The sequence below is a fragment of the Haliotis rufescens genome, unplaced genomic scaffold, assembly GCF_023055435.1.
Source record: "Haliotis rufescens isolate VD_foot unplaced genomic scaffold, xgHalRufe1.0.p SCAF_18, whole genome shotgun sequence".
NCBI classification, from domain to species: Eukaryota; Metazoa; Mollusca; class Gastropoda; order Lepetellida; family Haliotidae; genus Haliotis; species Haliotis rufescens.
This window is the reverse complement of record NW_025963868.1, coordinates 26,107,047-26,120,846: the sequence shown is the minus strand read 5'-3', so window position 1 is coordinate 26,120,846 and position 13,800 is coordinate 26,107,047. Positions and strand designations below refer to the sequence as shown.

The 13,800-nt window shown below is 42.5% G+C and overlaps 2 protein-coding genes across 3 annotated transcripts; both read left to right on the top strand.

Annotated features, from left to right (window-relative positions):
• Positions 1-4,123: 4,123 nt before the first annotated feature.
• LOC124132956 (T-cell-specific guanine nucleotide triphosphate-binding protein 2-like) lies at positions 4,124-13,800 on the top strand. 2 transcript variants are annotated; one of them, XM_048398490.1, is made up of 2 exons: positions 4,124-4,292; positions 12,397-13,800. In XM_048398490.1, the coding sequence occupies exon 2, from the start codon at positions 12,397-12,399 to the stop codon at positions 13,645-13,647; it is 1,251 nt and encodes a 416-aa protein (XP_048254447.1). In that variant the 5' UTR covers positions 4,124-4,292; the 3' UTR covers positions 13,648-13,800. The 2 variants fall into 2 exon arrangements, with proteins under 2 accessions (XP_048254447.1, XP_046353097.2); XM_046497141.2 differs by having other exon boundaries at positions 4,124-4,303.
• On the top strand, positions 7,120-7,824 carry LOC124132998 (interferon-inducible GTPase 1-like). The gene has a single exon (XM_046497184.2). It carries the CDS (start codon positions 7,120-7,122, stop codon positions 7,822-7,824), a length of 705 nt encoding a protein of 234 aa, XP_046353140.2.

Sequence of the window (13,800 nt, the reverse complement as noted above, 5' to 3'; positions counted from 1 at the left end):
TGAGTAGATTAGATCCTGACTTCGTGTGATGGCGATTAGGTGCCTCAATCTGGCAGTGTGGGTTCGAATCCCAGATGGGACTCATCCCAAAAAGGTACGAGAATCTGTACTTTACTAACAAAGTTTTTCCCCAAATATAACATTTGTTACATTTGACCACTTTCTGAATGGCATGGTGTGTTCACTGCTGTTGTGGGATAGTCCAAGGGAGGTAACTTGCGTGTGATTGATAGAATTCACTACACAAACATAATGTATTAATTTGCTGATCTGAGGCAATATTTCTGGGTCCCCTGAATAAAAAAAGTATTACAAAAAAATATATATTTCTGGGATCAGATAACTGGTACCTAAGTTGTTGAATTGAGGACAGAAATTTCTATGGTGACACAGTGGGGTTTACAGTTACGTTAGATTGTGTTAAACTGATTCATTTTGCCACATCAAGCTTCCTATGAGAATTTTATCATACTCATATGTTATTTGACATATCACACAGAGACTTGATATTATTGTCAATAATTATGACAACACCATTATTCTAAAATAAATAAATACGGGAATTTTCAGAAAGAAAGAAACTTAGAATGATTTTCATTATTCTTTAAGAATGTGTAAATCGTATTAGTAGTAATGTGTTTTATTGTTAAGACTTGTAGAATAGGTCTTCAGCAAACCATGCTTGCCGTAAAATGCGACTATGCTTGTCGTAAAAGGCGACTAACGGGACAACCAGTCCAATTCGCATTCGTCACCACTCGCCCCTTTCCGTAACCTGCAAGAAGACTCGTCCCCCTATCGATGAATGTTATGTGCGAAAATACGACAAACCAATCAGAATGCGCGTATGATTTCAAGTTCTTCATCAAAGAATCCCTCAGAAATAATTTTTGATTTTACATATGTCCTGCGTCTAAAAATATACCCAAGACACAGTTAAGTGTGTTCAATCACACTGTATAATTCCGCACGTCCCGATGTGCTTTAAATTCCATCTGAAATCTATATAATATATGGGGAAATATATGTGAACCATTACGCAACGAGTTGACAATTGTTTTAGGTATGCCCGTTTGCGCTAAGACGGAACCCGGTCGCACAAAATGGCCACGAGAGGGGCACGAGTCGCTATTCGGCTTGTCCCGGAATAACACGAGTTGGTCACGAATGTCCAACTCGGTGACTGATTCACAGATGTTGTTAAAGTACAGAGAAACATGTTTAACTATCCAGGCTGGATATTTACATGAATTTGAAGGGCCTTGTGGTGTCCAGGTATATTTGACTTTGATTAAAGCATGATTCATAGAAATGTTTCCATTCATTGAAATGAAGCTGTTTTGTTCATAACGTATTTCTTTTAAACATCCTTTGTGTTATTTTCACGTTCGGGTGCGATTGACGATAATCACTTTGAATAGTTTGTTGTGTTCTCTTGTACGATAAAAGGTTTTCAGAATTTGATAGATCAACTGGAGCTGTACTGTTCTAATTGTTAACTCCAACTGAACACTGAGAAAACGAAAGTGTTAGTTTTCAAAAAGGGAAATAAACTATCAAGTAGGGAAAAATGGTTCTTCAGCTCACAACCGTTACAAATTGTCACTTCTTATAAATATTTTGGGGTAATCTTCACAGGCAGATTAACGTGGAATTACCACACCAGTAATGCAGCAATGCAGGCAAAAATGATACTAATGGGAATCTTACATAGTTTAAAAACCTTCACTGATCTTTCATATCAAACCTTTTTTTAAATATTTGATACAAAAATTACTCTGGGGGCATACTGAATACAGAACTATTTAACTGGTCCATCTATATGCTTGTAAACGATTCCTTGGCCTAAAAAACTCTACATCGAGTGTTATGGTATATGGTGAATGCGAACGTGTACACTTTACATATTTCAACATATTAGACTTTCAAGTATTGGTTCAAGATTCTTAAAATGCCTATTGATAGATTACCTAGAAAATGTTACAATATGATGTTATTGTATGAAAAACATGGAATCCGGAACATTGAAGATGAGTTTCATTTGCTGTTAGTTTGTCCAAAATACGACCACCTTAGAAGAAAATATATTGATCTGATATATTGATTTATAACGATCATGTCAACAACTGATAAAGATACTCTAAAAAATCTATCAATGTTCATTTATCATGCTATGTTAATTAGAATATGACCTGTTAAACGGATCTGTAACCACTCCCGAAAACAGAATTGTACTATGGGCCCGACGCCTTTCAGTATGGAATAAAACTTATCCTATCCTATCCTAGTTTGTTGTACAGAGCTAGCACGAGTTACTTCCCTTTGCCCATGTCAAGTGAACATCGGCGAGCTGAAGCGTGTTGTAAATACAAAGAAATTGTTAAATGAATTGTAAAGATTAGCCAACTGTATTGGTGCGGGGTGTGGGTACGATGTGTGTGAGGGGGGGGGGGGGGGGGGGTTCTCGCTGTAAGCCAGCAGCCATTGTTAAATATACGGGAGCAGTCATATTTTATTAAAAGCACCCATATAATATCCTTGAGTCGGGTATCGGTAATCCTGAAAATTAAACCTGTAGGTTTTTAATCGTGTTCACCAAACGCCATAAAGCACCAATAAATCAGTTTTGACTTAACCCTTTTTCACTCTTCTGGGAACAGTTTTCGCACGTTACATCTTCATTATTAGCATTATTATTATTATTATTTACAGATTAAAATAATAAAATGCAGCAAAGAGGGTTTGGATGATCCTGGCACACTCAGGCTGGTTAGGCTTATCATCAGCTCAGGGCCCTTGACCCCTCTACACGCAGCCCAGACAGCGAATGGGACTTCTCCCAGGAAGCGCTGCCTAGTCAAACCCACCCAGAACTGTTCGGAGAATGTGAAGACTCCCAAACACTGCAGCCTTCTGCATTACCCAGATTGTCAGAAGGGCTGTATTCCTGGTAGCAAATCCGGGTACTCTCCCAATGTCAGTCAGCAGATTGGGAGGTACCAAAACCTAAAGCACCGAGGACAATGGGGAGTCTGACAACTTGGTACTTGGGATGCAAGCGTGACATTTCTAAAGCGAAAGATATATAGCTGGAATATTGCTGAGTGCGGCGTTAAACAACAAATAAAGAAACAAACAGACAAAATATTCCTCTGAAGGAGAGTTACAGTAATACACACGCGTTAAAATGTTCTTGTTTCGTTGTTATCATGCGCCAGGCCTAACTTCTGAAATGTATGGATGACAGTTCGACCCAAAGGCTCAGTCGACCACACCCAGCTGTATAGTCTATCTTACGAACCCTGATACAAATTTATCAAATACAGCCCATGCAAGTCTATAATGTTTGACAAGTCCAGATTACTGCAGTATCATGAAAATGAAGAGAGTCTCTGGGCTCCTTTTTAAACAAACACAGAAAGTTCAAAATTTCAGAAAATGAAGAAAATGCTTTTAGCATTGGCAGAAGACACGTGCAGAACATGTTCAGATGGAAGGATATCTTCCCCGATTTTTAAAAAAAATTGAACAACTGTTTTTTTCTGTACGGCATGTTCATTTCAGAGGCTAGATGTTAGTCTACCGGCTGTATTGAAGGCCATCAAGACAACAGGCAGGACAAAGGTTAGACTAACATTTAGTCTATGAAATCTTATATTACACAATACCCTTCTTGACTCTAAAAATAAAATTTTAAAAATCCCGATGCTGATTTCATATAGAGCTAGCTTGAGCGGCTAGGCATGCTTTTGTATACGTTTCTAGGGTGTGTTTTTTCCATAAAATAAATATATTCCACAGTCATGGTGCAGGACTAGACAAAGGTCGGCTTCCTCGAATAGAGCTCCACGCTGGGATAGAGCACCACATGTCGTCCCTCAAATCCTCTGTCGCCCTACATTCATTAAGAATTCTGTTGCCCCCAACACTGACGTGAACTCGCCCAGGCTTAAAAAGGCTGTCACTACCGGTTAATACAAACGATATTGAATGCGTGACCTGGTTTAGCGACTGTTTGTGAGAGGGGAGATTTCGAGAGGCTTTCCCGCTATTGCTATTTCAACATTCTCGCCTGGCGCTGGCGAGCTATTTTTAGCCTGACGTCACACAGGTAAGACTTTCCTTAACTAATCAGAACGCGCGGCTCTTGTCGGTCGCTTAGCGCCTGGCGCAGACATCTCGTTTCCTCCATATCATCGGACAATGGATAATACTAAAATCAGCTGAATAAGGACAAACACTGATCGTCTCCGGTTCTGTGAGAGGGATACCTAAGATTTAACATCCCGAAGGTACCCCGAAGGTAACGCTTAGTTCGATAATGTCATGGTGATTGTCCTGCGTTTTGGGTTAGGAGGTCATGACCTTTGTTAAAGGCCTTGCGCTTGCGGACAATTCGGAATGTCTTTATGTAGTTAATCGTTGTTTACACATGGTATGACGAACTGTTTACACAACAGTTTTATGACAGGCTTAGCTACTGCGCAACATACGCCGTTGTAGCCGTTAGTCGTGTAGGGAAATCCTTTACAGGCGCTTACTGGGGGCGTGGGTGGCCCAGTCCATTCGTGACCAACTCGTGTTATTCCGGGACAAGCCGTCTTCTTGCAGGTTACGGAAAGGGGCGAGTGGTGACGAATGACCCCAGTCGTCTAAGGCGCCGCGATTCGCTGTGCAGAATTGCGTCCCTTGGGCACGCCAGAAACCTTTGATTGTGGGTTCGAATCCCGGTTCGCCCCGATTATGTTTCTAGGTTTGTCAGCACCATACCCGTGCTCGTGGGTTTCACCGAAGTGGTAAACGTCCGAGACCTGCATCTCTTCGGGCTTTCCTCCCACATTAAGCTGACACGCCGTGATATAACTGGAATACTGTTAAAAGCGGCGTTAAACCCAACTCACTCACTACAGTCGTTTACTGCCGGCATTTACGTTGGCCTGGTCGAGCGTATTACATACTTACACTACGTGTCACACGCGTTGTCCACGTACATGACAGTATTACATCGTGACATGTGCAGGCTGTATCAGGTACATTTACATGAAACTGTGACCCGTGAAGATCCGGATTAGAATAGGTCTTCAGTAACCCATGCTTGCCGTAAAAGGCGACTTTGCTTGTTGTAAGCGGCGACTAACGGGATCGGGTGGTCAGGCTCGTTGACTTGGTTGATGCATGTCATCGTATGCCAATCTATCGATCTATGCTCATGACTACAATCACTGGATTGTCTGGTTCAGACTCGATTATTTACATCCCCCTTCATATGGGTTGAGTATTGTTGACAACAAATAAACAAACAAACAGTGATTCACAGTGACTATACATGCCATGTCAGACACCTGTTAATTAAGCAAATACTTGTGACATTGACTTGCTATATAAGACACCTGGTACACCTGGATATCCTCAACAGTGTTGACATTACCTTTATGTCACGTGTATGTCATGTGTATGTCACGTGTATACATATTGTATTAACATCTTCTCTGAACTTTCAGCATTTTGTGCTCCAGTATACAACCCTTACGTAGTATCTATAATACATATATTCATAATAGATTCATACGTAATGCCTGATTCCCAAAATATAAGCACTCCAACATGAAAGTCAGTCTTCAAGGCGTGTGGGTAGCCTAGTGGTTAAAGCGTTCGCTCGTCACGCCGAAGACCCGGGTTCGATTCCCGACATGGGTACAATGTGTGAAGCCCATTTCTGGTGTCTCCCACCGTGATATTGCTGGAATATTGCTAAAAGCGGCGTAAAAACATACTCGCTCTACAAAATTAATGCGGACCGCCTCCGTGGTCTAGTGGATAGAGTGTCTGCCCGGAGATCAGAAGGCGGCAGCCAGGTAGCCTAGTGGCTAAAGCGTTCGCTCGTCACGCCGAAGACCCGGGTTCGATTCTCAACATGGGTACAATGTGTGAAGCCCATTTTTAGTGTTCCCCGCCGTGATATTGCTGGAATATATAAAATCACACTCACAGTCTTCAATTTGTTAACCACGATTGTAGTATCTATATCTCGAGAGACGCCGATACATACAGTGACATAATTACATAATTACATAATTAGTATGGCAAGTTTAGATCACACATCCGTGATAATAAATTCAGCCTGAAAGTTTTAGATTTCTTAACAAGATTGGTGTAGTATATCATTCATGTGTCCTGTGTATATGGGGGCACGGATGGCCCAGTCGTCTAAGGCGTCGCGATTCGCTGTGCAGAGTTGCGTCACTTGGGCACACCAGAAACCTATGATTGTGGGTTCGAATCCCGGTTCGCTCCGATTTCTAGGTTTGTCAGCACCGTACCCGTGGGTTTCACCGAAGTGGTAAACGTCTGAGACCTGCATCACTTCGGGTTTTCCTCCCACATTAATCTGACACGCCGCGATATAACTGGAATACTGTTAAAAGCGGCGTTAAATCAAACTCACTCACTCATGTGTATATTATCGTAGAAATGTTATCAAACACAAAATGTTCACACAATGATACAATACACCACCATGAACGGATATGCCTGTGCATTACCTCATTGTTACTATTGTAAGATATTCTGATAAGGGTATTGACTAGTTTTTAAGGTTGAGGTTAAGGGCAGCATTCACTCCATTTGAAGCGGTTGCTTAGATGTAATCATAATATAATATAAAATATGTATCACCGGGCACCCATCAAGTACTGTGTAGTACTGTGCAGTATTGTGTAGCACTGTAGTACTGGGTAGTACTATATAGTACTGTGTTGCACGTGTAGTACTGTGTCGTATTTGTGGTACTGTGTAGTGCTGTGAAGTATTGTGTAGCACTGTAGTACTGGGTAGTACTGTAAAGTACTGTGTTGCACGTGTAGTACTGTTTCGTACTTGTGGTACTGTGTAGTGCTGTGCAGTATTGTGTAGTACTGTATAGTACTGTGGTGCACTTGTGATACCGTGTAGTACTGTTTGGTACTTGCGGTACTGTGAGGTACTAGTGATACTGTGTAGTACTGTTTGGTACTTGTGGTACTGTGTAGTACTCGTGATACTGTGTAGTACTGTGTATAATGCTAGCCTGAGCCGGTGTTGCATGTTCTGCAAGTGTGACATTGTGATGTTTCAGTGACAATGTCTATACGAGGAAAGGACAGCGCCAAGGACAGCGGCAAGGACAGCAGCAAGGCTGCCAGTCAGCGTCTTTATAACGTGGGTGTCATAGGCAAGTCCGGCAACGGCAAGTCCAGTTTCATTAATGCCTATTTTAGTTTACCACACAAGGAGGAATACGCAGCCAGGACTGACGTGGTGGAGTGTACGTCTGGAACCCACCCCTATCACCTACCCGGATCGGATGTTGTGCTGTGGGATGTACCCGGATATGACACCCAAAACGTCCCATATGGACCAGAATACCTGAAGAAGATTAACTTTAAAAGTTACGATTTCTATGTGCATGTGTCGTGTACCAAAATTGAGGAGACGGAACTTCTTCTTCACAGTGCTATTGCGAAACAGGGGAAACGCTATTTCTATGTCAGGACGAAGATCGACCGTGACCTAAAAAATCAGAAAAAGGCACACCCAAGAACATTCAATGAAGATAATGAAAAAGAAGCTATCCTGAAGAAGATCGAGGACTGTTTCCCTGATGTGCCAGTCTTCCTGGTCAGCTGTAGGGAGCCCGAGGGCCACGACCTACCAACCCTCAGGAGTCTTGTGGCGGATGGCGCCAACTTCTCCCTAAAGTCTCACAGAGACATCGTCAAACGAAAGCTTCACGCAACTGGTCGAGCAACAAAACCTTTTCTTGAAAAGTTCTGTGTGCTGCTGTAATTGGCGTTCCGTACACTGCTTCCTACTGGTTGTAGTGAGTGAGTGAGTGAGTGAGTTGGGTTTAACGCCGCTTTCGATTCGAACCCACAATCATAGGTTTGTGACGCAACTCTGCACAGCGAATCGTGGCGCCTTAGACGACTGGGCCACCCGTGCCCTCCCGCTTTTAAGAAACTGATGTACTGAGATTCATGTTTAAAAATACACACGACCTCCAGGTCAAGAAGTGAACTGTGATATCCCCGTTGGTGCATAGACACACTTCTAGTCTCTGAAAAGAAGACATTTACAGAAAAAGATCCAGCTTGATTATCTTGGCAAAATATAATTAAAAGAAGCTCAATAGGGACTCATTAAGAGCCCCCCCACACACACACACACCACACACACACCCTCAATAAATAAATTAGTAAATGGAACAGGGTACGTTGGAACACTGACCTACATTCAATCATTCAACGTCCTACAGGGCGGTCGGGTAGCTTAGTGGTTAAAGCGTTCGCTCGTCACGCTGAAGACCCGGGTTCGATTCCCGACATGGGTACAATATGTGAAGCCCATTTCTGGTGTCCCCCGCCGTGATGTTGCTGGAATATTGCTAAAAGCGGCGTAAAACCATACTCACTCACTCAACGTCATACCAGTACATCCTTTGATCTTTGTTCAGGTTTTCTGCACATGAGTTTAGTGAATGTATTTTCGAATGACAACCTTTTGTTTAAAGACTTATCCCAATGGTTTCTTTCTGTTTTGTTTTAATTTGGTTTCCCGTTTGCTGATATTAATTTCTGTCCACATGTGCCCTCAGCAACGAGGGGCGATTGACGGGCTTTGAATCTCACACAGAAGGATTTGCCAAGTTGTGAAATCTTTTGTTGTGAGTGAGTGAGTGAGTATGGTTTTACACCGCTTTTAGCAATATTCCAGCAATATCACGGTGGGGGACACCGGAAATGGACTTCACACATTGTACCCATGTCGGGAATCGAACCCGGGTCTTCGGCGTGACGAGCGAACGCTTTAACCACTAGGCTACCCGACCGCCCCCTTTTGTTGTGAACAGAAGCAGGAGTTTGGACCTTTGGACAAGTGACAATTCCGAAGAATGGGTAATGATCACGTAAAATGTCTTTACACCAACAGACATCCAGGAAGATATGAGTACAACACAAGGGAAGGATGCATAAAGCCACCGTATATAGGGCTGCAGGGCCTTGAAGACGACCTCCGTTACGTCAGCTACCTCCTCATGCCCTGACTTGTCCCACGCTTATGATCATGACAAGCATGGGCTAGACGAGGTCTTCAGCACCCCATGCTTGTCGTAATAGGGACTATGCTTGTCATAAGAGGCGTCTAACGGGATCGGGTGGTCACGCTCGCTGACTAGGTTGATGCATGTCATCGTATGCCAATTTCATCGACCTATGCTCATGATGTCAATCCTTGGATTGTCTGTTTCCGACTCGATTATTTACACACCCCCCCTTCATAGGGATGGAATATTGCTGAGTGCATGTCATCGTATCCCAATTGCGTAGGTCGATGCTCGCGACGTCACCACTAGAATTGTCTGTCACAGACTCGATTTTTTACAGGCCGCTGTCATATAGTTATTGCTGAATACGGCGTTAAACAACTAAAAAACAAACCTTTTCGTGCTGATTGAATCGACTGTTGTCCTGAATTGTTTTGTAACACAAATCATAACACATTGAACCGAGTTACTCTTAGTTACTTGGTAACCATCTACCTGTTCGTATAGTGAGTGAGTGAGATGAGCTTAACGCCGCTTTTAACATTATTCCAGTTATATCACGACGTGTCAGCTTAATGTGGGAGTAAAGGCCGAAGTGAAGCAGGTCGTTTACAACTTCGGTGAAACCCACGAGCACGGGTATGGTGCTGACAAACCTAGAAACATAATCGGGGCGAACCGGGACTCGAACCCACAATCATAGGTTTCTGGCGTGCCCAAGGGACACAACTCTACACGGCAGAGACGAATGTGTCGTCGTGAACCAACGTGAAGTTTTGTGATGCCGCGTTTGTTGCGTATTTCGCTTGTTTAAGATCATTTCTGAATATATTTTTCTTTTTAATCTGATATGCTGTTACACATAATTGTCTATAGTTAATTTCCTACATTGGTAAATATCTGTTTATATATTCATTGATTTTAATGAAGCAATTTAACTTTACAGCAAACATTTGAAACTTTTCTACATTGAAAGAAGCAATAATTTAACCTTTTGAATAATTTTGTCCAAAATGTTACATTTTGATGTCCCTACTTTTACACGTACAGTAAACTACGGTTATAACGAACTCAAAGGGACTACTAATTTTAGTTCGTTATAACCGTAGTTCGTAATAGGCATATATACAACATAACTACAGCAAATAGTCGGGACCAAAAAAGTAAGTTCGTTATATCCGTCAGTTCGTTGTAAGCGTGTTCGTTATAACCGTAGTTTACTGTATCATCAATAATCTCAAGTTCAGTTCCCACACTGGTATTTATCTGAGTCAAACTGTACACATTCTGTTTACTATGAGGCAATGTATCTTCACAAGAACCATTTGAAACTTTACTGCAACGAATGAACCATCAATTGATATCTTAGAATAATTTTATCCAAACTGTTACATTTTGGTTTTGGTTTTGGTTTGTTGTTTTACGCCGCACTCAGCAATATTCCAGCTCTATAACTTTCGCTTTCGATATGTCACGCTTGCATCGCAAGTACCAAGTTGTCAGATTCCCCATTGTCCTCGGTGCCTTAGGTTTGGTACCACCCAATCTGTTGACTGACATTGGGAGAGTACCCGGATTTGCTACCAGGAATGCCACCCTTTTGACAATCTGGGTAATGCAGAAGGCTACATACACGTGACATACACGTGACATACACGTGACATAAAGGAAATGTCCACACTGAGGAGGATATCCAGGTGTACCAGGTGTCTTATAGAGCAGGTCAATGTCACAAGTATTTGTTAATTAACAGGTGTCTGACATGGCATGTATAGTCACCACTGTTTGTTTGGTGTTTGTTTGTTTGTTGTTTAACGCCGCATTCAGCACTACTCCACCCATATGAAGGGGTGGGGGTTGTAAATAATCGAGTCTGGACCAGACAATCCAGTGATTGACATCATGAGCATCGATCCACGTAATTGGGATCGATGACGTGCATCAACCAAGTCAGCGAGCCTGACCACCCGATTTGCTGAAGACCTATTCTACCCCGGATCTTCACGGGTCTACACTTTGATGTCCCTTCTGTTCCATTCAAGTTTCAAGACGTTATCGTGAATATTGATGTCAAATAATGGGAATCAATGTTATGATATACAGTAAACTACGGTTATAACGAACTCAAAGGGACTACTAATTTTAGTTCGTTATAACCGTAGTTCGTTATAGGCATATATACAACATAACTACAGCAAATAGTCGGGACCAAAAAAGTAAGTTCGTTATATCCGTCAGTTCGTTATAAGCGTGTTCGTTATAACCGTAGTTTACTGTATACGACTATTCCTTTGAGTTGTTAGTGTTAGTCTTTAAAAGGTTTTGTTTCATGATGCACAACTGTCACATTTTGAAAGTAATATAATTCCATCATTTACGTCTGTCCCTACTGTCACACTGCCATAAAATAAAGAGCTGCAAAAGATGTGAGACATTTCAGCACCGTGCAACTATCAGACAAAGTATTTATACTCTATCTATCAATTCTTCACTACATTAGTGAGTGGCTGTGTCGGGTTTAACGCCGCTTTTAACATTATTAACGTTATATCACGGCATGTCAGCTTAATGTGGTAGAAAAGCCCGAAGTGATGCACGGGCACGGGTATGGTGCTGACAAACTTAGAAACATAATCGGGGCGAACCGGTATTCGAACCCACAATCAAAGGTTTCCGGCGTGCCCAAGGGACGCAACTCTGCACAGCGAATCGCGGGGCCTTAGACGACTGGGCCACCCGTGCTCCCTACTACATTAGTATTCATTATAAGCATCACTGTTTTGTAACAGTGGAGACATAAGAGTTAAGAAAAATCAGTTTTGTTTTATACCCCAATTAGTTAATGCTCCTAAATGGCTGTGTTTCAAACTCCCTTTTCAGTTTATACCCTGCTTGATCATGTTTTTTTTTTAGTGAAATGAATATAGTTTTTAGTTTTGATTTGTCACCATGTAACAGTAGGGACAATTATTTTTATACATACTTAGATTTGGGGGGCGGTCGGGTAGCCTAGTGGTCAAAACAGAACCCGGGTTAGATTCCCGACATGGGTACAATGTGTGATGCCCATTTCTGGTGTTCCCCGCCGTGATATTGCTGGAATATTGCTAAAAGCGGCGTAAAACCATACTTACTCACTCACTCACTCACTTACTTAGATTTGGACACGCGATGACAGCATTTCTGTGTTTTTCACTGATGAATTATAGGAACACATCAAACTATCTGCTAGAATATTACAATTGATCTTATCGTGCAGATTTGAAAAATTCATGTTTGTGTCAGTGACGAAAGGCATTATGACTATTTTGCAGATGGATGACATTGCTTTCGAAGTCATAACTGAAGCTGAGATTGACGAAATCCGCCGCCACGTTGACGAACATGGGTTGAGCGGCCTACCAGGCATAGTACAAAATAAAATGAGGGACTGGCGAAATGTCCCATTATCAATAGCTCTTGTAGGCGAGGCGGCCGTGGGGAAGTCATCCTTCATCAACAGCATCCGTGGACTGACTGCAGATGATGAAGGCAGTGCGGCTGTGGGGACAGGAGACGTGACACGGGAACCAACTAAGTACTGCCACCCCTACAATGAACAGCTAGTATTGTGGGACCTTCCTGGTGTAGGAACGCCACGCTTCCCCCAGGACAAGTCGTACCTGGGACGGGTTGGATACTCTAAATACGACTTCTTCCTCCTGCTGTCAGATGACAGGTTCACATCTAAGGACATCTGGTTAGCGCGGGAAATAGAGTCTTTGAAGAAAGAATACTTCTTCATCAGGACAAAGATTGAAGATGCCATGGAAAGTGCAAAGGACAGCGAACGTGACTTTTCAGAAAGTAGGGTTCTCGAGCGAATCAAGAAGGATTGCAATGACAACTTTACAGCAGGACAGCTGAAAAAGAGGCCAGTGTACTGCATCGACTGCTATGACAAACATAAGTGGGACTACTCCAAATTGATGGAAGACATGCTGGTGTCACTGCCTGAAATAAAGAGGAATACACTCGTGCTGTCACTGTCTCCTCTCACAAAAGGTGTCATTAAGTCTAAGACCATGGTGTTGAGGAAACGGGTACCAAAGGTGGCACTGGCATCCGGAATCCAAGGAGCATGTACCTCCCTAATACCAATTCCTCTGTTAGGGGGCGCCATCGGTGTGTCACTAGATATTGCTCTTCTGGCGGCAGAGGTGACTTTCTACTTGAAGCAGTATGGACTTAATGACGAATCATTACAGGAACTCTCTGCCGGGACTAATAAACCGCTGGACTATTTCAAAGATGCCCTGAAAGACGGTTCCGCCATCATGACTTCCCGTCAGTCTGTCAAAACATTCTTGATGAACATGATCAAGTCTGAGGCAGCAGAGGAGTCACTCAAGCGTGTTCCCATAGAACTGACACGTTTTGTACCATATCTAGGTGCTCTTGTTGGCGGGACAGCCAATTTCGTCACTGCCTACTATATGATGATGAAGATGATCGATGACTTGGAGAAAGACGCCATGAAAGTCATCGATGCTGTAATAGAGGCAACAAGCTCGGGGGTGGACTAGCTCGCGTTGTATGCGAGAGGATAACATAATGACAATCTGTACTTTACTCAGAGAGTTTTATCCCATATATAACATTTGTTACATTTGACCACTTCCTGAAAGGCATTGTGTCTTCATACTTGAATATTGTTTATCTTTGTATTGCATGTAGAT

Coding starts and splice junctions, on each gene's coding strand:
- LOC124132998 (XM_046497184.2), top strand. CDS start 7,120: ATGTCTATACGAGGAAAGGACAGCGCCAAGGACAGCGGCAAGGACAGC.
- LOC124132956 (XM_048398490.1), top strand. CDS start 12,397: ATGGATGACATTGCTTTCGAAGTCATAACTGAAGCTGAGATTGACGAA.